This window comes from Pecten maximus, chromosome 1 (genome assembly GCF_902652985.1).
Source record: "Pecten maximus chromosome 1, xPecMax1.1, whole genome shotgun sequence".
NCBI lineage: Eukaryota > Metazoa > Mollusca > Bivalvia > Pectinida > Pectinidae > Pecten > Pecten maximus.
Window position 1 is genome coordinate 1,632,768 of NC_047015.1, and position 22,446 is coordinate 1,655,213.

Here is a 22,446-nt window from a genome sequence, read left to right on the forward strand (position 1 = left end):
AAAATTGGTAGTCTTACCAGTATAAAATTGGTAGTCTTACTAGTATAAAATTGGTAGTCTTACTAGTATAAAATTGGTAGTCTTACTAGTATAAAATTGGTAGTCTTACTAGTATAAAATTGGTAGTCTTACTAGTATAAAATTGGTAAAATTGGAAGTCTTACTAGTATAAAATTGGTAGTCTTACTAGTATAAAATTGGTAGTCTTACTAGTATAAAATTGGTAGTCTTACTAGTATAAAATTGGTAGTCTTACTAGTATAAAATTGGAAGTCTTACTAGTATAAAATTGGATAGTCTTACCAGTATAAAATTGGATGTCTTACTAGTATAAAATTGGTAGTCTTACTAGTATAAAATTGGTAGTCTTACTAGTATAAAATTGGTAGTCTTACTAGTATAAAATTGGTAGTCTTACTAGTATAAAATTGGTAGTCTTACCAGTATAAAATTGGTAGTCTTACCAGTATAAAATTGGTAGTCTTACTAGTATAAAATTGGTAGTCTTACTAGTCTAAAATTGGAAGTCTTACTAGTATTAAATTGGAAATCTTACTAGTATAAAATTGGAAAATCTTACTAGTGTTAAATTGGAAATCTTACTAGTGTAAAATTGGTAGTCTTACTAGTATAAAATTGGTAGTCTTACTAGTATAAAATTGGATGTTTTACCAGTATAAAATTGGTAGTCTTACCAGTATAAAATTGGTAGTCTTACTAGTGTAAAATTGGTAGTCTTACTAGTATAAAATTGGTAGTCTTACTAGTATAAAATTGGTAGTTTTACTAGTTATCATAACTATTGACACATATTCCAGTATTTCAAAATATTTATTCAATTTATGATACTGAAGATCTATACATAAATACAAAGTTCTGCATGACATACCATCAAAATGTGAGGAACTCAGAGGAACAGAATCATGCCTTAAACTGACAACACACTAAAGGTGACACAAGATGGAGAAACAAAACCATGTTCATGCTGAATCAAAAAAAAAAGAAACAAAAAAAAAGAAGAAAAAAGAAATGAACCTGATACACTCCTACACTCAACAATCAATACTTTTTTGTAATGTGTCAATAAAGAAAATCTTTTTAATGAAAGTTTGTTAAGAAATACACAATAGTGAAACCATATGAACAGACAAGAAAACTAGTACCGAGCACTCTCTTACATATCTACCTACAGTTGACACATGATTTATGTACAATTTTAGTGAAAATTCAGTTTCTGATACACCAGTCACCTTTTCAAATTTAATCCACTTCCACTAAACATGATCATACCAGGTGGTTAAAAAGTCCTACAAACTATTTTACAATCTGGGATACAAAATGGAGTTCGGCTTAAGAATAATATTAATGATAGCAATGAAAGGCCACTTGATTTCACAACATTTTCTTTCCTAAATACACTCATTCTCCAAAACATACCCTCACCACTTTCTAAACTACACACTCTATAAGTAAACTACAAGGAAATAGAATGGGATACCTTGATTGCACATTAAGTCTAATATAAAACGTGACTTCACAAAACACTCATTATAAACAGGGGCTGATCATTTCACCACACTCTCATTATAAACAGGGGCTGATCATTTCACCACACTCTCATTATAAACAGGGGCTGATCATTTCACCACACTCTCACTATAAACAGGGACTGATAATTTCACCACACTCTCATTATAAACAGGGACTGATCATTTAACCACATACTCATTATAAACAGGGGCTGATCATTTCACCACACTCTCACTATAAACAGGGACTGATCATTTAACCACATACTCATTATAAACAGGGGCTGATCATTTCACCACACACTCACTATAAACAGGGACTGATCATTTCACCACACTCTCACTATAAACAGGGGCTGATCTTTTCACCACACTCTCACTATAAACGAGCTGATCATTCACTCAACCTTATGATGCTGCTAACTCATTTGTCCAGTTACATGTTCATGTACTTCAACAGTGGACTCATTCACCAAAGGGCAGAGTTTTTACTTCTGAACATTTTTCTAATCCAGGGATGCTGGTGTCCAGTCAATGTTGTCCCTAACATCTGTACATTCACAAGTCACATAGAAAACCTTATAAACCACAGGTCACATCTCTGTACATACACAGGTCACATCTCTGTACATACACAGGTCACATCTCTGTACATACACAGATCACATCCTTGTACATTCATAGGTAAAATATGTTGCCTTTCATATTATTACACAGAATATGTTCAATTTTTGCCTATTATTTTTTTTTCATATCAATTCATTTACATGCTTGTATGTACAAAAAAGTGTTACTCCTACCATTCTCGAGAAATCAATGAAAATTTCAATTAAATGTAGATGATGTTTTAAAATGCTATCAGGTTATCATGGAACATTGTTAGACATTCTTAATTCACATCTGCGACTGTTTTGCAACTGGAGCTTATCCGAATTTTACAAACATATCACCACAATGTTTGCTATATTTCACAAAAATGAATGAAAAACTATATGACTATCACAATTTTCATGTTTCCTTCCATTATTAAGGTTACTACTGGAAACATGACTTTCATCTTAATGTTTTAAATACAGCCAGCTGTTTTTGTTGTGGTTGATTCCGTTGGACACGGAAAGGATGTCTGGTGTTGCTAGCAACCTTCCAGTACTTCGATCACATGTGCTATGGATTTCCCTCCAGTACTACCAATGGCAGTCTGCAATAGCAAACAGCGAAACTCATCAGAAACAAAGATCGTCTACAATAGTCTACATTAGTCTACAATAGTCTACAATAGTCTACATTAGTCTACAATAGTCTACATTAGTCTACAATAGTCTACATTACAATAGTCTACAATAGTCTACATTAGTCTACAATAGTCTACAATAGTCTACATTAGTCTACAATAGTCTACATTAGTCTACAATAGTCTACAATAGTCTACATTAGTCTACAATAGTCTACAATAAATGACATCAAACTTAATTAGAAACAGACAACATCAAAAGTCAAATTGATCAGAAAACAGTCTGCAAAAACTAAACACTTCATCAGCAACAACAAGCAAATTAGTGGAATTCGTATCCCCCCGCTTTCCTGATATATTGTAGGTAAACATTTTTGAGGTTTGGAGCAAACATGTCATTGTAGCCCAACAAAATGATAAATTCTGTTGAATAAAGGAACTCTTTGCTAAGTTTAATGATAATTGGATAATATATGTGGGAGCAATAGCAAGGAAACAGCAGAAAACAATTTTTTTATTAATCTAGGGACTACATGTATCACTTCGCCAAATAAAGTCAGGCAAAAGTGGGAATCAAACTTGGCCAAGCCCTTAGGGCATTTAACTTTGTTATCAAGTCTAAAGAAAATCTGTTAAGAACTCTTCCTGTTATTTCACGGAAATAACAGAAAACAACATTTTTAATTAATGAAGGGGCAACAACTCTGTCAAATAAGGTCAGGCAATTGAACTTGGCAGAGAACTGAAGCATCACGTTTGAAGAATATTCCAGTTATATCATGGAAACGGTAGAAAGCAATGCTTTTCTATAAGAAAGGGGCCATAACCCCCCTCCAAAGTCAGTCAAAAACGGCAATTGAAATTAACCGAGCCCTTAAGGCTTTAAAGTTTGTTACTAAGACAAAACCTCAGGTGACCTAAAAATCTGTCAACATTTCCTGCAGTTAATTGTATAGAAATGAAGCAAGACAGACAGCAGACAAATCTAAATCATTATAATCCATTTGGGGGGAAGCGGGTGATAACTATTAGGTTAAAATAACGACATCAGGTTTTGTAAAGCAATTCACTCACGGTTAAATTCATAAATCCCAAGAATTTCTTCAGAATAGTAATCATGTCATCGAAGTTGCCTTTGGGGAGGTATTGTTTAATGTTGTCCACAAACATCTGTAAAAAGAAAAAAATAACATCAAATAGACTAATAATAATCAGCTACCATCCCTGTCCCAAATACACATGTACACCCATCATCCCATCCCCAGTACATACCTACCATGCCAGTCCCCAGTACAGACCTACCATCCCAGTCCCCAGTACAGACCTACCATCCCAGTCCCCAGTACAGACCTACCATCCCAGTCCCCAGTACAGACCTATACCATCCCAGTCCCCAGTACAGACCTACCATCCCAGTCCCCAGTACAGACCTACCATCCCAGTCCCCAGTACAGACCTACCATCCCAGTCCCAAGTACAGACCTATACCATCCCAGTCCCCAGTACAGACCTACCATCCCAGTCCCCAGTACAGACCTATACCATCCCAGTCCCCATTACAGACCTACCATCCCAGTCCCCAGTACAGACCTATACCATCCCAGTCCCCAGTACAGACCTATACCATCCCAGTCCCCAGTACAGACCTACCATCCCAGTCCCCAGTACAGACCTATACCAACCCAGTCCCCAGTACAGACCTACCATCCCAGTCCCCAGTATAGACCTATACCATCCAAGTCCCCAGTACAGACCTATACCATCCCAGTCCCCAGTACAGACCTACCATCCCAGTCCCGACCTACCATCCCAGTCCCCAGTACAGACCTACCATCCCAGTCCCCAGTACAGACCTATACCATCCCAGTCCCCAGTACAGACCTACCATCCCAGTCCCCAGTACAGACCTACCATCCCAGTCCCAGTACAGACCTATACCATCCCAGTCCCCAGTACAGACCTACCATCCCAGTCCCCAGTACAGACCTACCATCCCAGTCCCCAGTACAGACCTACCGTCCCAGTCCCCAGTACAGACCTACCATCCCAGTCCCCAGTACAGACCTACCATCCCAGTCCCCAGTACAGACCTATACCATCCCAGTCCCCATTACAGACCTACCATCCCAGTCCCCAGTACAGACCTATACCATCCCAGTCCCCAGTACAGACCTATACCATCCCAGTCCCCAGTACAGACCTACCATCCCAGTCCCCAGTACAGACCTATACCAACCCAGTCCCCAGTACAGACCTACCATCCCAGTCCCCAGTATAGACCTATACCATCCAAGTCCCCAGTACAGACCTATACCATCCCAGTCCCCAGTACAGACCTACCATCCCAGTCCCGACCTACCATCCCAGTCCCCAGTACAGACCTACCATCCCAGTCCCCAGTACAGACCTATACCATCCCAGTCCCCAGTACAGACCTACCATCCCAGTCCCCAGTACAGACCTACCATCCCAGTCCCAGTACAGACCTATACCATCCCAGTCCCCAGTACAGACCTACCATCCCAGTCCCCAGTACAGACCTACCATCCCAGTCCCCAGTACAGACCTACCGTCCCAGTCCCCAGTACAGACCTACCATCCCAGTCCCCAGTACAGACCTATACCATCCCAGTCCTCAGTACAGACCTACCATCCCAGTCCCCAGTACAGACCTACCATCCCAGTCCCCAATACAGACCTATACCATCCCAGTCACCAGTACAGACCTATACCATCCCAATCCCCAGTACAGACCTACCATCCCAGTCCCCAGTACAGACCTACCATCCCAGTCACCAGTACAGACCTACCATCCCAGTCACCAGTACAGACCTACCATCCCAGTCCCCAGTACAGACCTATACCATCCCAGTCCCCAGTACAGACCTACCATCCCAGTCCCCAGTACAGACCTACCATCCCAGTCCCCAGTACAGACCTGCCATCCCAGTCCCCAGTACAGACCTACCATCCCAGTCCCCAGTACAGACCTACCAACCCAGTCCCCAGTACAGACCTACCATCCCAGTCCCCAGTACAGACCTACCATCCCAGTCCCCAGTACAGACCTACCATCCCAGTCCCCAGTACAGACCTATACCAACCCAGTCCCCAGTACAGACCTATACCATCCCAGTCCCCAGTACTGACCTACCATCCCAGTCCCCAGTACAGACCTACCATCCCAGTCCCCAGTACAGACCTACCATCCCAGTCCCCAGTACAGACCTGCCATCCCAGTCCCCAGTACAGACCTACCATCCCAGTCCCCAGTACAGACCTATACCATCCCAGTCCCCAGTACAGACCTATACCAACCCAGTCCCCAGTACAGACCTATACCATCCCAGTCCCCAGTACAGACCTACCATCCCAGTCCCCAGTACAGACCTACCATCCCAGTCCCCAGTACAGACCTATACCATCCCAGTCCCCAGTACAGACCTATACCAACCCAGTCCCCAGTACAGACCTATACCATCCCAGTCCCCAGTACAGACCTATACCAACCCAGTCCCCAGTACAGACCTATACCATCCCAGTCCCCAGTACAGACCTACCATCCCAGTCCCCAGTACAGACCTACCATCCCAGTCCCCAGTACAGACCTACCATCCCAGTCCCCAGTACAGACCTACCATCCCAGTCCCCAGTACAGACCTACCATCCCAGTCCCCAGTACAGACCTATACCAACCCAATCCCCAGTACAGACCTACCATCCCAGTCCCCAGTACAGACCTATACCATCCCAGTCCCCAGTACAGACCTACCATCCCAGTCCCCAGTACAGACCTATACCATCCCAGTCCCCAGTACAGACCTATACCATCCCAGTCCCCAGTACAGACCTATACCATCCCAGTCCCCAGTACAGACCTATACCATCCCAGTCCCCAGTACAGACCTATACCATCCCAGTCCCCAGTACAGACCTACCATCCCAGTCCCCCATACAGACCTACCATCCCAGTCCCCAATACAGACCTACCATCCCAGTCCCCAGTACAGACCTATACCATCCCAGTCCCCAGTACAGACCTATACCATCCCAGTCCCCAGTACAGACCTATACCATCCCAGTCCCCAGTACAGACCTACCATCCCAGTCCCCAGTACAGACCTATACCATCCCAGTCCCCAGTACAGACCTATACCACCCCAGTCCCCAGCACAGACCTATACCATCCCAGTCCCCAGTACAGACCTACCATCCCAGTCCCCAGTACAGACCTATACCATCCCAGTCCCCAGTACAGACCTATACCACCCCAGTCCCCAGTACAGACCTATACCATCCCAGTCCCCAGTACAGACCTACCATCCCAGTCCCCAGTACAGACCTATACCATCCCAGTCCCCAGTACAGACCTACCATCCCAGTCCCCAGTACAGACCTATACCAACCCAATCCCCAGTACATACCTACCATCCCAATCCCCAGTACAGACCTACCATCACACAGCCCAGTAAGAGTATTAAATGTGAGGCTGGTCTGGGTGTTACTTACCGTGTTATCCTGTATCACACAGCCCAGTAAGAGTGCTACATATGAGGCTACAATGCTGTTTTCCATGTGCTTGCCCGCTCTGTGCAGAGCTGTGAAAGAAAAACAAAATTAAGATAGAAGTTTTTGTGTGACTGGTTTGAGTATCCTGAAAGATCTGATTTTTGTGGAACTGGTTTGAGTGAACTGTGGTTTGAGTGTACTGAAAGATCTGATTTTTGTGGAACTGGTTTGAGTGAACTGTGGTTTGAGTGTACTGCAGAAACTGTAGACATCAGTACCATTATAACAAGTGTAGACATCAGTACCATTACAACAAGTGTAGACATCAGTACCATTATAACAAGTGTAGACATCAGTACCATTATAACAAGTGTAGACATCAGTACCACCATTATAACAAGTATAGACATCAGTACCATTATAACAAGTGTAGACATCAGTACCATTATAACAAGTGTAGACATCAGTACCATTATAACAAGTGTAGACATCAGTACCATTATAACAAGTGTAGACATCAGTACCATTATAACAAGTATAGACATCAGTACCACCATTATTACAAGTTTGACTCATTATGATACATCTATCAGAGTGACTCATTATGATACATCTATCGGAGTGACTCTGCTGATTATTTTGTTAAAAAATCAATCTTAAATTTAAAATGAAAGTAAAGTGGAACTTCGTTAACTCGAACTCGGAAAACTCAAATACCCCGCTTAACTCGAAGTACCTTGTCAGTCCCAGCTGAATTCTCTCTTTATAGTAAAGAAAACTCGGAAAACTCGAAAAAACTCGGATAATACGAAGTGAAAATTTGGTCCCAACAATAAAAATCCTATTTGAAATGATCGAATAACCCAAAGTATAATTTTCGTGTCCAGCAACGATCGGTGGTAAACGCCGACATTTTTTAACAGCTAAATTCTATCAGCACTACAAACCTACTTTAAGAAACTTTATCGTGACTGTATATCGGCAAAACTACACCAAACTACAAGTGACAGAACGAAACATTACATATATATTTACATGTATTGACCAGTCTTCACACTTAACTGATGAGCGACAGAGCGGAGTTATTATGATTATATAATGTTGACAAATATTGACCAAACTTTTCACCAAAAATGATAACTCGCTTAATTCGAACACTCGGATAACTCAAAGTTTTTTGGTGGTCCCGTCGACTTCGAGTTAACGAAGTTCCACTGTAAATGTTAATGTCCACTCCATACTGTACAATTCCTAAAATTGCAGACCTTTTGTAAATGTATCCTCGTCATCTATGTTAGCATTTCTGCCATCCTCTTCATTTTGTTTCAATTTCTCCTTTAGAGGTGTGTCCTCATTCTCAGTTCTTTGTTCCCTCTCCGCCTGCTCAGCCTCCTTGGCCTTCTTGGCAGAGTTGATTACCCATTCTATTCCGGAGTCAGATTCTTTCCACTCTCCGCTTTTGTTGGGTGAGGCCTGAGGAGTGGTAGGCTCACCAAAATCCTGTTCCTCCATCTTCTTGGCTATTTCATATCGATGACAAAACACCTAATAAAATATAACAGATCTATTCAATACAATTAAGGCCAAATTTAGAATCACTGTAAATTCTCAAAATTCCTCAGTATGGAATAAGCATTTCCAGGAAAATCCATTTATGAACTGTAGATATTCGTGTATAGTGCCTAGGTATGTCTTTTAGATTTATTTTCAAAAAAGAAAACAACAAATGTTTAGAAACTGCATGGTAACTGAATTCTACAGCATAACAGGAAAGGAATCTGTAAGCTACATTACAATATTTAATTGGAATCATGATGTTTGTACAAACAAAATAATTAACCCTACCCTAAATTATCTTGTGATTTGCAGGTTAATAAGAGTGTTTGTGGTATCTATACACGATATATACAAAGCTATTTAAGCCCAATTATAAGATTGACTGGTAATTAGCTGAGTACAGTAGGCTATGTAATGTAATACGGGATGCCATTTTGCATATGGAAACAATTTTGCTGTCTGTGTGCTGGTCACTACTTTTACATCAATGAAATAAACATACCACTGGATAAATTTTTCAGTGCAGACGATGAATTAGAGCAGTTTTCACAGTTAGATCATCATTTATAGGGCCAGCTGGTCAGTGACTGTCACACAAGATCATAGTAAGATCGTAATTTATAGGGTCAGCTGGTCAGTGACTGCCACACAAGATCACACTTAGATCGTAATTTATAGGGCCAGTTGGTCAGTGACTGACACACAAGATCACACTTAGATCGTAATTTATAGGGCCAGTTGGTCAGTGACTGACACACAAGATCACAGTTAGATTGTAATTTATAGGGTCAGTTGGTCAGTGACTGACACACAAGATCATAGTCAGATCGTAATTTATAGGGTCAGTTAGTCAGTGACTGACATACACAATCACAGTTAGATTGTAATTTATAGGGCCAGTTGGTCAGTGACTGCCACTCAAGATCATAGTCAGATCGTAATTTATAGGGTCAGTTGGTCAGTGACTGACATACACAATCACAGTTAGATTATAATTTATAGGGCCAGCTGGTCAGTGACTGACACACAAGATCACAGTAAGATTGTAATTTATAGGGTCAGTTGGTCAGTGACTGACACACAAGATCACAGTTAGATCGTAATTTATAGGGCCAGTTGGTCAGTGACTGACACACAAGATCACAGTTAGATCGTAATTTATAGGGTCAGTTGGTCAGTGACTGCCACACAAAATTACAGTTAGATCGTAATTTATAGGGCCAGTTGGTCAGTGACTGACACAAAAGATCACAGTTAGATCGTAATTTATAGGGTCAGTTGGTCAGTGACTGCCACACAAAATTACAGTTAGATCGTAATTTATAGGGCCAGCTGGTCAGTGACTGACACAAAAGATCACAGTTAGATCGTAATTGATAGGGTCAGTTGGTCAGTGACTGACATACACAATCACAGTTAGATTATAATTTATAGGGCCAGCTGGTCAGTGACTGACACACAAGATCACAGTTAGATCGTAATTTATAGGGCCAGTTGGTCAGTGACTGACACACAAGATCACAGTTAGATCGTAATTTATAGGGCCAGTTGGTCAGTGACTGACACACAAAATTACAGTTAGATCGTAATTTATAGGGCCAGTTGGTCAGTGACTGACACACAAGATCACAGTTAGATCGTAATTTATAGGGCCAGTTGGTCAGTGACTGACACACAAGATCACAGTTAGATCGTAATTTATAGGGCCAGCTGGTCAGTGACTGACACACAAAATTACAGTTAGATCGTAATTTATAGGGCCAGCTGGTCAGTGACTGACACACAAGATCACAGTTAGATCGTAATTTATAGGGTCAGTTGGTCAGTGACTGCCACACAAGATCAAGGTATGTTAACCTTGCTGTTAAAGCTACTGTAAATAAATATCAGTTTGTGGCAAAGCTCTGGATTTATAAGGTGACTTATTTAGAGTTATGAATTAACTAAGTACCGATATATCATTTCAAGTTTTGTTTGATTTTAATTGAGTCATTATGCATCGTTTTGGACCTGAATTAGGCAACTTGTTCAAGTGAGATTGCATGTGTGGCTCACAATTGACTTAGATAAATCCACATAATTGCTGATATACAATTTCAAGGAAATAAACATCAATTTTTGAAGTGTGCACTGTACGCAAATATTTACGGTAATTGCAATGGTCAAAGCATACTTGTAAAAACTACATGTTTGTCCTTGTTACATCACTTTTGAAAAAATTGGCCTGACAACAAAGTAATTAAATCCTTTTGACCTTATCATTGTATTATGTTTATTATTTGTTTGCCTTATCTGTTCTATACTTTTCTGTACTTTCCTTCTCCTCATTATTATTATCTGTTCTATACTTTTCTGTACTTTTCCTTCTCCTCATTATTATTATTAGTGATCATACCTGGACTAGAGCCTTTGGAGCTGGAATTATGTCTTTCTGGCGTTTCTCAAATTCGTAAGGTGAATCTATTTTGGTGTCAATCAAACGTCGGCGGTTTACCTCACAGTGCTCAACCAGATTGATCATCAAACCCAGACTCTGCAGAAAAGATATATTTCAAATTAAAATATACACATAATTGTTCAGCAATAGTTGACCATAATACATCAGTACCATTATAACAAGTGTAGAAATCAGTACCATTATAACAAGTGTAGACATCAGTACCACCATTATAACAAGTGTAGACATCAGTACCACCATTATAACAAGTGTCGACATCAGTACCATTATAACAAGTGTAGACATCAGTACCATTATAACAAGTGTAGACATCAGTACCACCATTATAACAAGTGTAGACATCAGTACCACCATTATAACAAGTGTAGACATCAGTACCACCATTATAACAAGTGTAGACATCAGTACCACCATTATAACAAGTGTAGACATCAGTACCATTATAACAAGTGTAGACATCAGTACCACCATTATAACAAGTGTAGACATCAGTACCATTATAACAAGTGTAGACATCAGTACCACCATTATAACAAGTGTAGACATCAGTACCACCATTATAACAAGTGTTGACATCAGTACCATTATAACAAGTGTAGACATCAGTACCATTATAACAAGTGTAGACATCAGTACCATTATAACAAGTGTAGACATTAGTACCACCATTATAACAAGTGTAGACATCAGTACCACCATTATAACAAGTGTAGACATCAGTACCATTATAACAAGTGTAGACATCAGTACCATTATAACAAGTGTAGACATCAGTACCATTATAACAAGTGTAGACATCAGTACCATTATAACAAGTGTAGACATCAGTACCATTATAACAAGTGTAGACATCAGTACCACCATTATAACAAGTGTAGACATCAGTACCACCATTATAACAAGTGTAGACATCAGTACCACCATTATAACAAGTGTAGACATCAGTACCACCATTATAACAAGTGTAGACATCAGTACCATTATAACAAGTGTAGACATCAGTACCATTATAACAAGTGGAGACATCAGTACCATTATAACAAGTGTAGACATCCGTACCATTATAACAAGTGTAGACATCAGTACCATTATAACAAGTGTAGACATCAGTACCATTATAACAAGTGTATACACCAGTACCATTACAACAAGTGTAGACATCAGTACCATTATAACAAGTGTAGACACCAGTACCACCATTATAACAAGTGTAGACATCAGTACCATCATTATAACAAGTGTAGACATCCGTACCATTATAACAAGTGTAGACATCAGTACCATCATTATAACAAGTGTAGACATCAGTACCATTATAACAAGTGTAGACATCAGTACCATTATAACAAGTGTAGACACCAGTACCATCATTATAACAAGTGTAGACATCAGTACCATCATTATAACAAGTGTAGACATCCGTACCATTATAACAAGTGTAGACATCAGTACCATCATTATAACAAGTGTAGACATCAGTACCATTATAACAAGTGTAGACATCAGTACCATTATAACAAGTGTAGACATCAGTACCATTATAACAAGTGTAGACATCAGTACCATTACAACAAGTGTAGACACCAGTACCATTATAACAAGTGTAGACATCAGTACCATTATAACAAGTGTAGACATCAGTACCATTATAACAAGTGTAGACATCAGTACCATTATAACAAGCGTATACATCAGTACCATTATAACAAGTGTAGACACCAGTACCATTATAACAAGTGTAGACATCAGTACCATTATAACAAGTGTAGACATCAGTACCATTATAACAAGTGTAGACATCAGTACCATTATAACAAGTGTAGACATCAGTACCATTACAACAAGTGTAGACATCAGTACCATTATAACAAGTGTATACATCAGTACCATTATAACAAATGTGTACATCAGTACCATTATAACAAGTGTAGACATCAGTACCATTATAACAAGTGTAGACATCAGTACCATTATAACAAGTGTAGATATCAGTACCATTACAACAAGTGTAGACATCAGTACCATTATAACAAGTGTATACATCAGTACCATTATAACAAGTGTATACATCAGTACCATTATAACAAGTGTAGACACCAGTACCATTATAACAAGTGTAGACATCAGTACCATTATAACAAGTGTAGACATCAGTACCACCATTATAACAAGTGTAGACATCAGTACCATTATAACAAGTGTAGACATCAGTACCACCATTATAACAAGTGTAGACACCAGTACCATTATAACAAGTGTAGACATCAGTACCACCATTATAACAAGTGTAGACATCAGTACCACCATTATAACAAGTGTAGACACCAGTACCATTATAACAAGTGTAGACACCAGTACCATTATAACAAGTGTAGACATCAGTACCACCATTATAACAAGTGTAGACATCAGTACCATTATAACAAGTGTAGACACCAGTACCATTATAACAAGTGTAGACATCAGTACCACCATTATAACTAGAACACTGACACGTCAGAAAGGGCCCCGCTATGTGTCTGACCCTTCAGGGTAAATGTAATAATTATTGTCAGTGTTTTTCCTGCCTATATAACTGGGTGCGCCAAACGACCCCATTCTCAATGCGTTTTAGCCTGATTTTTTCCCAAAATCAACTCGAAAATTCCCAATAATTTCAACCAATCAGAAACCTCCATTTGTTACCATGGCAACAGACGGTTTCGTAAGTGGTACCATTGTGTTTGGCTTCCCTAAAAACCACTATGTACCAATTTTCACCGAAATCGAACAATTTAGAAATTTCAACCAATCAGAAACCTCCATTTGTTACCATGGCAACAGACGGTTTTGTAAGTGGTACCAATTTTCACCGAAATCCTTCAACTCTTGTCAATAATTTGGCGCAAAAGAAAACAAGAGATCCCAGAGGGATCTTGGCGCCCACCATTGAATGATCTTTATAGGTTCCATGTCAGATTGATCTTTTCTCTACTTTTCCCTTCCTCTAAGTCTTACTAATCTGTGTAAATTCAGAAACAGCCCTCTAGTACTTTTCAAACAAGGGGAACCTATATATAAAATTTACGATTTAGGAATAATAGCTGTCTGTTGTTTTCGGATTGGTCCCAAAATGCAACACCAGGGACCATGGGGAACCTACATATGAAATTTGAGAAAGATCCCTTCAGTACTTTCTCAGAAATAGCGATAACAAACTTCAATTGTCAAAATACAAGATGGCTGCCTGTCGGGCAGGTTGTTTTCTGACTGGTCTCAAAATCCAATATGCATAACTAGGCACCAAAGGGAGCCTACATCTGAAATTTGAGAAAGATCCCTTCAGTACTTTCTCAGAAATAGCGATAACAAACTTCAATTGTCAAAATCCAAGATGGCTGCCTGTCGGCCATGTTGTTTTCCGATTGGTCTCAAAATGCAATATGCATAACTAGGCACCAAGGGGAATCTACATATGAAATTTGAGAAAGATCCCTTCAGTACTTTCTCAGAAATAGCGATAACAAACTTTAATTGTCAAAATCCAAGATGACTGCCTGTCGGCCATGTTGTTTTCCGATTGGTCTCAAAATGCAATATGCATAACTAGGCACCAAGGGGAGCCTACATATGAAATTTGAGAAAGATCCCTTCAGTACTGTCTCAGAAATAGCGATAACAAACTTCAATTGTCAAAATCCAAGATGGCTGCCTGTCGGCCATGTTGTTTTCCGATTGGTCTCAAAATGCAATATGCATAACTAGGCACCAAGGGGAGCCTACATATGAAATTTGAGAAAGATCACTTCAGTACTTTCTCAGAAATAGCGATAACAAACTTCAATTGTCAAAATCCAAGATGGCTGCCTGTCGGCCATGTTGTTTTCCGATTGGTCTCAAAATGCAATATGCATAACTAGGCACCAAGGGGAGCCTACATATGAAATTTGAGAAAGATCACTTCAGTACTTTCTCAGAAATAGCAATAACAAACTTCAATTGTCAAAATCCAAGATGGCTGCCTGTCGGCCATGTTGTTTTCCGATTGGTCTCAAAATGCAATATGCATAACTAGGCACCAAGGGGAGCCTACATATGAAATTTGAGAAAGATCACTTCAGTACTTTCTCAGAAATAGCGATAACAAACTTCAATTGTCAAAATCCAAGATGTCTGCCTGTCGGCCATGTTGTTTTCCGATTGGTCTCAAAATGCAATATGCATAACTAGGCACCAAGGGGAGCCTACATATGAAATTTGAGAAAGATCCCTTCAGTACTTTCTCAGAAATAGCGATAACAAACTTCAATTGTCAAAATCCAAGATGGCTGCCTGTCGGCCATGTTGTTTTCCGATTGGTCTCAAAATGCAATATGCATAACTAGGCACCAAGGGGAGCCTACATATGAAATTTGAGAAAGATCACTTCAGTACTTTCTCAGAAATATCAATAACAAACTTCAATTGTCAAAATCCAAGATGGCTGCCTGTCGGCCATGTTGTTTTCCGATTGGTCTCAAAATGCAATATGCATAACTAGGCACCAAGGGGAGCCTACATATGAAATTTGAGAAAGATCACTTCAGTACTTTCTCAGAAATAGCGATAACAAACTTCAATTGTCAAAATCCAAGATGTCTGCCTGTCGGCCATGTTGTTTTCCGATTGGTCTCAAAATGCAATATGCATAACTAGGCACCAAGGGGAGCCTACATATGAAATTTGAGAAAGATCCCTTCAGTACTGTCTCAGAAATAGCGATAACAAACTTCAATTGTCAAAATCCAAGATGGCTGCCTGTCGGCCATGTTGTTTTCCGATTGGTCTCAAAATGCAATATGCATAACTAGGCACCAAGGGGAGCCTACATATGAAATTTGAGAAAGATCCCTTCAGTACTTTCTCAGAAATAGCGATAACAAACTTCAATTGTCAAAATCCAAGATGGCTGCCTGTCGGCCATGTTGTTTTCCGATTGGTCTCAAAATGCAATATGCATAACTAGGCACCAAGGGGAGCCTACATATGAAATTTGAGAAAGATCACTTCAGTACTTTCTCAGAAATAGCGATAACAAACTTCAATTGTCAAAATCCAAGATGGCTGCCTGTCGGCCATGTTGTTTTCCGATTGGTCTCAAAATGCAATATGCATAACTAGGCACCAAGGGGAGCCTACATATGAAATTTGAGAAAGATCACTTCAGTACTTTCTCAGAAATAGCAATAACAAACTTCAATTGTCAAAATCCAAGATGGCTGCCTGTCGGCCATGTTGTTTTCCGATTGGTCTCAAAATGCAATATGCATAACTAGGCACCAAGGGGAGCCTACATATGAAATTTGAGAAAGATCACTTCAGTACTTTCTCAGAAATAGCGATAACAAACTTCAATTGTCAAAATCCAAGATGTCTGCCTGTCGGCCATGTTGTTTTCCGATTGGTCTCAAAATGCAATATGCATAACTAGGCACCAAGGGGAGCCTACATATGAAATTTGAGAAAGATCCCTTCAGTACTTTCTCAGAAATAGCGATAACAAACTTCAATTGTCAAAATCCAAGATGGCTGCCTGTCGGCCATGTTGTTTTCCGATTGGTCTCAAAATGCAATATGCATAACTAGGCACCAAGGGGAGCCTACATATGAAATTTGAGAAAGATCACTTCAGTACTTTCTCAGAAATAGCAATAACAAACTTCAATTGTCAAAATCCAAGATGGCTGCCTGTCGGCCATGTTGTTTTCCGATTGGTCTCAAAATGCAATATGCATAACTAGGCACCAAGGGGAGCCTACATATGAAATTTGAGAAAGATCACTTCAGTACTTTCTCAGAAATAGCGATAACAAACTTCAATTGTCAAAATCCAAGATGTCTGCCTGTCGGCCATGTTGTTTTCCGATTGGTCTCAAAATGCAATATGCATAACTAGGCACCAAGGGGAGCCTACATATGAAACTTGAGAAAGATCCCTTCAGTACTGTCTCAGAAATAGCGATAACAAACTTCAATTGTCAAAATCCAAGATGGCTGCCTGTCGGCCATGTTGTTTTCCGATTGGTCTCAAAATGCAATATGCATAACTAGGCACCAAGGGGAGCCTACATATGAAATTTGAGAAAGATCCCTTCAGTACTTTCTCAGAAATAGCGATAACAAACTTCAATTGTCAAAATCCAAGATGGCTGCCTGTCGGCCATGTTGTTTTCCGATTGGTCTCAAAATGCAATATGCATAACTAGGCACCAAGGGGAGCCTACATATGAAATTTGAGAAAGATCACTTCAGTACTTTCTCAGAAATAGCGATAACAAACTTCAATTGTCAAAATCCAAGATGGCTGCCTGTCGGCCATGTTGTTTTCCGATTGGTCTCAAAATGCAATATGCATAACTAGGCACCAAGGGGAATCTACATATGAAATTTGAGAAAGATCCCTTCAGTACTTTCTCAGAAATAGCGATAACAAACTTTAATTGTCAAAATCCAAGATGACTGCCTGTCGGCCATGTTGTTTTCCGATTGGTCTCAAAATGCAATATGCATAACTAGGCACCAAGGGGAGCCTACATATGAAATTTGAGAAAGATCCCTTCAGGCCCCGCTTGCACAAAACATCTCAAACTGAGCAAAATCTCAAACTCAAATCGATCTCAAATCCTTGAGATTTTTCTCACTTGAGATTTTCTCAAATATGGCTTTCATGAAAAATCTCAACTCAGTTTGAGTCCGGTCTCAGCTGAGACGGCTATTTTTGAAAGTGAAAGTAGATCTTTTGTAATGGAGGTGAAAAAGACATGTCGCGCTATTTTTCGTATCACTATTTTTCCCGTACTCCTGTCAACTGACGTCTGCAGTTGTCGTCTGCACTTGTGGTAGTAATAATGGCAGCAAAAAGAGCCATGAATTGGACAGAGAAGGAGAAGGTAGTCTTGGTGGAGGAAGTTGTTAGAAGGGAAGATATCTGATTCGGCAAATTCCGTGGGTCCGTAGTGACCCATGAGACAAAACAGGCTGCATGGGATGCGGTGACATTCAGTGTTAATGCGTAAGTAAATGCGATATATATACAAGAGATCCCAGAGGGATCTTGGCGCCCACCATTGAATGATCTTTATAGGTTCCATGTCAGATTGATCTTTTCCCTACTTTTCCCTTCCTCTAAGTCTTACTTATCTGTGTAAATTCAGAAACAGCCCTCGAGTACTATTCAAACAAGGGGAACCTACATATAGAATTTAAGATTTAGCTATAATGGCTGTCTGTCGGCCATGTTGTTTTCGTATTGGTCCCAGTATGCAAAACTAGGCACTGAGGGGAACCTACATATGAAATTTGAAAAAGATCCCTTCAGTACTTTCACAGAAATAGCGATAACAAACTTCAATTGTCAAAATCCAAGATGGCTGCCTGTCAGCCATGTTGTTTTCTGATTAGTCTCAAAATGCAATATGCATAACTAGGCACTGAGGGGAACCTGCATATGTAACTTCAGAAAGATCCCTTCATTACTTTCTGAGAAATAGCGATAACAAATTTCAATTGTCAAAATCCAAGATGGCTGCCTGTCGGCCATGTTGTTTTCCGATTGGTCTCAAAATGCAATATGCATAACTAGGCACTGAGGGGAACCTGCATATGAAATTTCAGAAAGATCCCTTCATTCCTTTCACAGAAATAGCGATAACAAACTTTAATTGTCAGAATCCAAGATGGCTGCCTGTCGGCCATGTTGTTTTCTAATTAGTCTCAAAATGCAATATGCATAACCAGGAACAAAGAGGAACCTGCATATGAAATTTGAGAAAGATACCTTCAGTACTTCCTCAGAAATAGCGATAACAAACTAAAATTGTCAAAATCCAAGATGGCTGCCTGTCAGCCATGTTGTTTTCTGATTAGTCTCAAAATGCAATATGCATAACTATGCACTGAGGGGAACCTGCATATGTAATTTCAGAAAGATCCCTTCATTACTTTCTGAGAAATAGCGATAACAAATTTCAATTGTCACAAGAGATCCCAGAGGGATCTTGGCGCCCACCATTGAATGATCTTTATAGGTTCCATGTCAGATTGATCTTTTCCCTACTTTTCCCTTCCTCTAAGTCTTACTTATCTGTGTAAATTCAGAAACAGCCCTCTAGTACTATTCAAACAAGGGGAACCTATATATAGAATTTAAGATTTAGCTATAATGGCTGTCTGTCGGCCATGTTGTTTTCGTATTGGTCCCAGTATGCAAAACTAGGCACTGAGGGGAACCTACATATGAAATTTGAAAAAGATCCCTTCAGTACTTTCACAGAAATAGCGATAACAAACTTCAATTGTCAAAATCCAAGATGGCTGCCTGTCAGCCATGTTGTTTTCTGATTAGTCTCAAAATGCAATATGCATAACTAGGCACTGAGGGGAACCTGCATATGTAATTTCAGAAAGATCCCTTCATTACTTTCTGAGAAATAGCGATAACAAATTTTAATTGTCAAAATCCAAGATGGCTGCCTGTCAGCAATTTTGTTTTCTGATTGGTCTCAAAATGCAATATGCATAAGTAGGCACCAAGGGGAACCTCCATATGAAATTTGAGAAAGATCCCTTCAGTTCTTTCACAGAAAAAGCGATAACAAATTTCAATTGTCAAAATCCAAGATGGCTGCCTGTCGGCCATGTTGTTTTCCGATTGGTCTCAAAATGCAATATGCATAACTAGGCACTGAGGGGAACATGCATATGAAATTTCAGAAAGATCCCTTCATTACTTTCACAGAAATAGCGATAACAAACTTTAATTGTCAGAATCCAAGATGGCTGCCTGTCGGCCATGTTGTTTTCTAATTAGTCTCAAAATGCAATATGCATAACCAGGAACAAAGAAGAACCTGCATATGAAATTTGAGAAAGATCCCTTCAGTACTTTCACAGAAATAGCGATAACAAACTTCAATTGTCAAAATCCAAGATGGCTGCCTGTCGGCCATTTTGTTTTCCGATTGGTCCCAAAATGCAATATGCATAACTAGGCACCAAAGGGAACCTATATATGAAATTTGAGAAAGATCCCTTCAGTACTTTCACAGAAATAGCGATAACAAACTTCAATTGTCAAAATCCAAGATGGCTGCCTGTCGGCCATGTTGTTTTCCGATTGGTCCCAAAATGCAATATGCATAACTAGGCACCAAAGGGAACCTATATATGAAAGTTGAGAAAGATCCCTTCAGTACTTTCTCAGAAATAGCGATAACAAACTCAAATTGTCAAAATCCAAGATGGCTGCCTGACGGCCATGTTGTTTTCCGATTGGTCCCAAAATGCAATATGCATAACTAGGCACCAAAGGGAACCTACATATGAAATTTGAGAAAGATCCCTTCAGTACTTCCTCAGAAATAGCGATAACAAACTCCAAATGTCAAAATCCAAGATGGCTGCCTGTCGGCCATGTTGTTTTCTGATCGGTCCCAAAATGCAATATGCATAACTAGGCACCAAGGGGAACCTACATATGAAATTTGAGAAAGATCCCTTTTGTGCTTTCTGAGAAATAGCGATAACAAACTTCAATTGTCAAAATCCAAGATGGCTGCCTGTCGGCCATGTTGTTTTCCGATTGGTCTCAAAATGCAATATGCATAACTAGGCACCAAGGGGAACATATCTATGAAATTTGAGAAAGATCCCTTCAGCACTTTCTGAGAAATAGCAATAACAAACTTCAATTGTCAAAATCCAAGATGGCTGCCTGTCGGCCATGTTGTTTTCCGATCGGTCCCAAAATGCAATATGCACAACTAGGCACCAAGGGGAACCTACATATGAAATTTGAGAAAGATCCCATCAGTACTTTCTCAGAAATAGCGATAACAAGCATTGTTTACGGACGGAGGGACGGACGGACGGACGGACGGACGGACGGACGGACGGAGGGACGGACGGACGGACGACGGACCACGGACGCAGGGCGATTTGAATAGCCCACCATCATCAGATGGTGGGCTAAAAACGGACAGACGGACGGACAGACAGACAGACAACCTGATTACTATAGGGCACCACATCTTCGATGCGGGGCCCTAATAAACCATGTTATTTATTAAACAAAATTACAGTTAACCTGGTTATTGCTACAAATTAAAATCAATCAGGTTATAAGATTAACCAGGTTATAAGTACAAACTTCAATGGGAAATTTATATAATTAACCAGGTTATTAGTACAAACTACAATAAGTTATATAATATTATATTCAACTTAGGTTATTAGTATAGGAGCAGTTGATGGTGATATCACGTCGGAAAACTAAGTAAGCACAAACATTTCATGTTATTAGATGATTTGTGCTGAATAAAGCCTTTTGAATAAAGATAGGATTACATTCCTTTTCTAAACAAGAGATCCCAGAGGGATCTTGGCGCCCACCATTGTATGATCTTCATAGGTTCCATGTCAGATTGATCTTTTCTCTACTTTTCCCTTCTTCTAAGTCTTACTAATCCTTATCTGTGTAAATACAGAAACAGCCCTCTATAGCTAGTACTTTTCAAACAAGGGGAAACTATATATAAAATTTAAGATTTAGCGATAATGGCTGTCTGTCGACCATGTTTTTGGATTGGTCCCAATATGCAAAACTAGGCACTGAGGGGAACCTACATATGAAATTTGAGGAAGATCCCTTGAGTGCTTTCTGAGAAATAGCGATAACAAACTTCAATTGTCAAAATCCAAGATGGCTGCCTGTCGGCCATGTTGTTTTCTGATTAGTTTCAAAATGCAATATGCATAACTAGGCACCAAGGGGAACCTACATATGAAATTTGAGAAAGATCCCTTCAGTACTTTCTGAGAAATAGCGATAACAAACTTCAATTGTCAATATCCAAGATGGCTACCTGTCGGCCATGTTGTTTTCCGATTGGTCTCAAAATGCAATAGGCATAACTAGGCAACAAGAGGAACCTACATATGAAATTTGAGAAAGATCCCTTCAGTACTTTCTGAGAAATAGCGATAACAAACTTCAATTGTCAAAATCCAAGATGGCTGCCTGTCGGCCATGTTGTTTTCCGATTGGTCTCAAAATGCAATATGCAAAACTAGGCACTGAGGGGAACCTACATATGAAATTTGAGAAAGATCCCTTCAGTACTTTCTGAGAAATAGCGATAACAAAC

The 22,446-nt window shown here is 39.7% G+C and overlaps 1 protein-coding gene across 2 annotated transcripts in view; it reads right to left on the reverse strand.

Annotated features, from left to right (window-relative positions):
• Positions 1 to 812: 812 nt before the first annotated feature.
• LOC117321917 (wings apart-like protein homolog) overlaps positions 813 to 22,446 on the reverse strand; it is a 47,376-nt gene continuing 25,742 nt past the window's right edge. For both annotated transcript variants that reach the window (XM_033876555.1, XM_033876546.1), the window contains exons 13-17: positions 11,222 to 11,359; positions 8,535 to 8,814; positions 7,270 to 7,358; positions 3,835 to 3,930; positions 813 to 2,727 (exon numbers count right to left, since the gene is read on the reverse strand). In XM_033876555.1, coding sequence (XP_033732446.1) covers positions 2,662 to 2,727; positions 3,835 to 3,930; positions 7,270 to 7,358; positions 8,535 to 8,814; positions 11,222 to 11,359 — 669 coding nt within the window. In that variant the 3' untranslated portion in view covers positions 813 to 2,661. The remainder of the gene's footprint in view (positions 2,728 to 3,834; positions 3,931 to 7,269; positions 7,359 to 8,534; positions 8,815 to 11,221; positions 11,360 to 22,446) is intronic.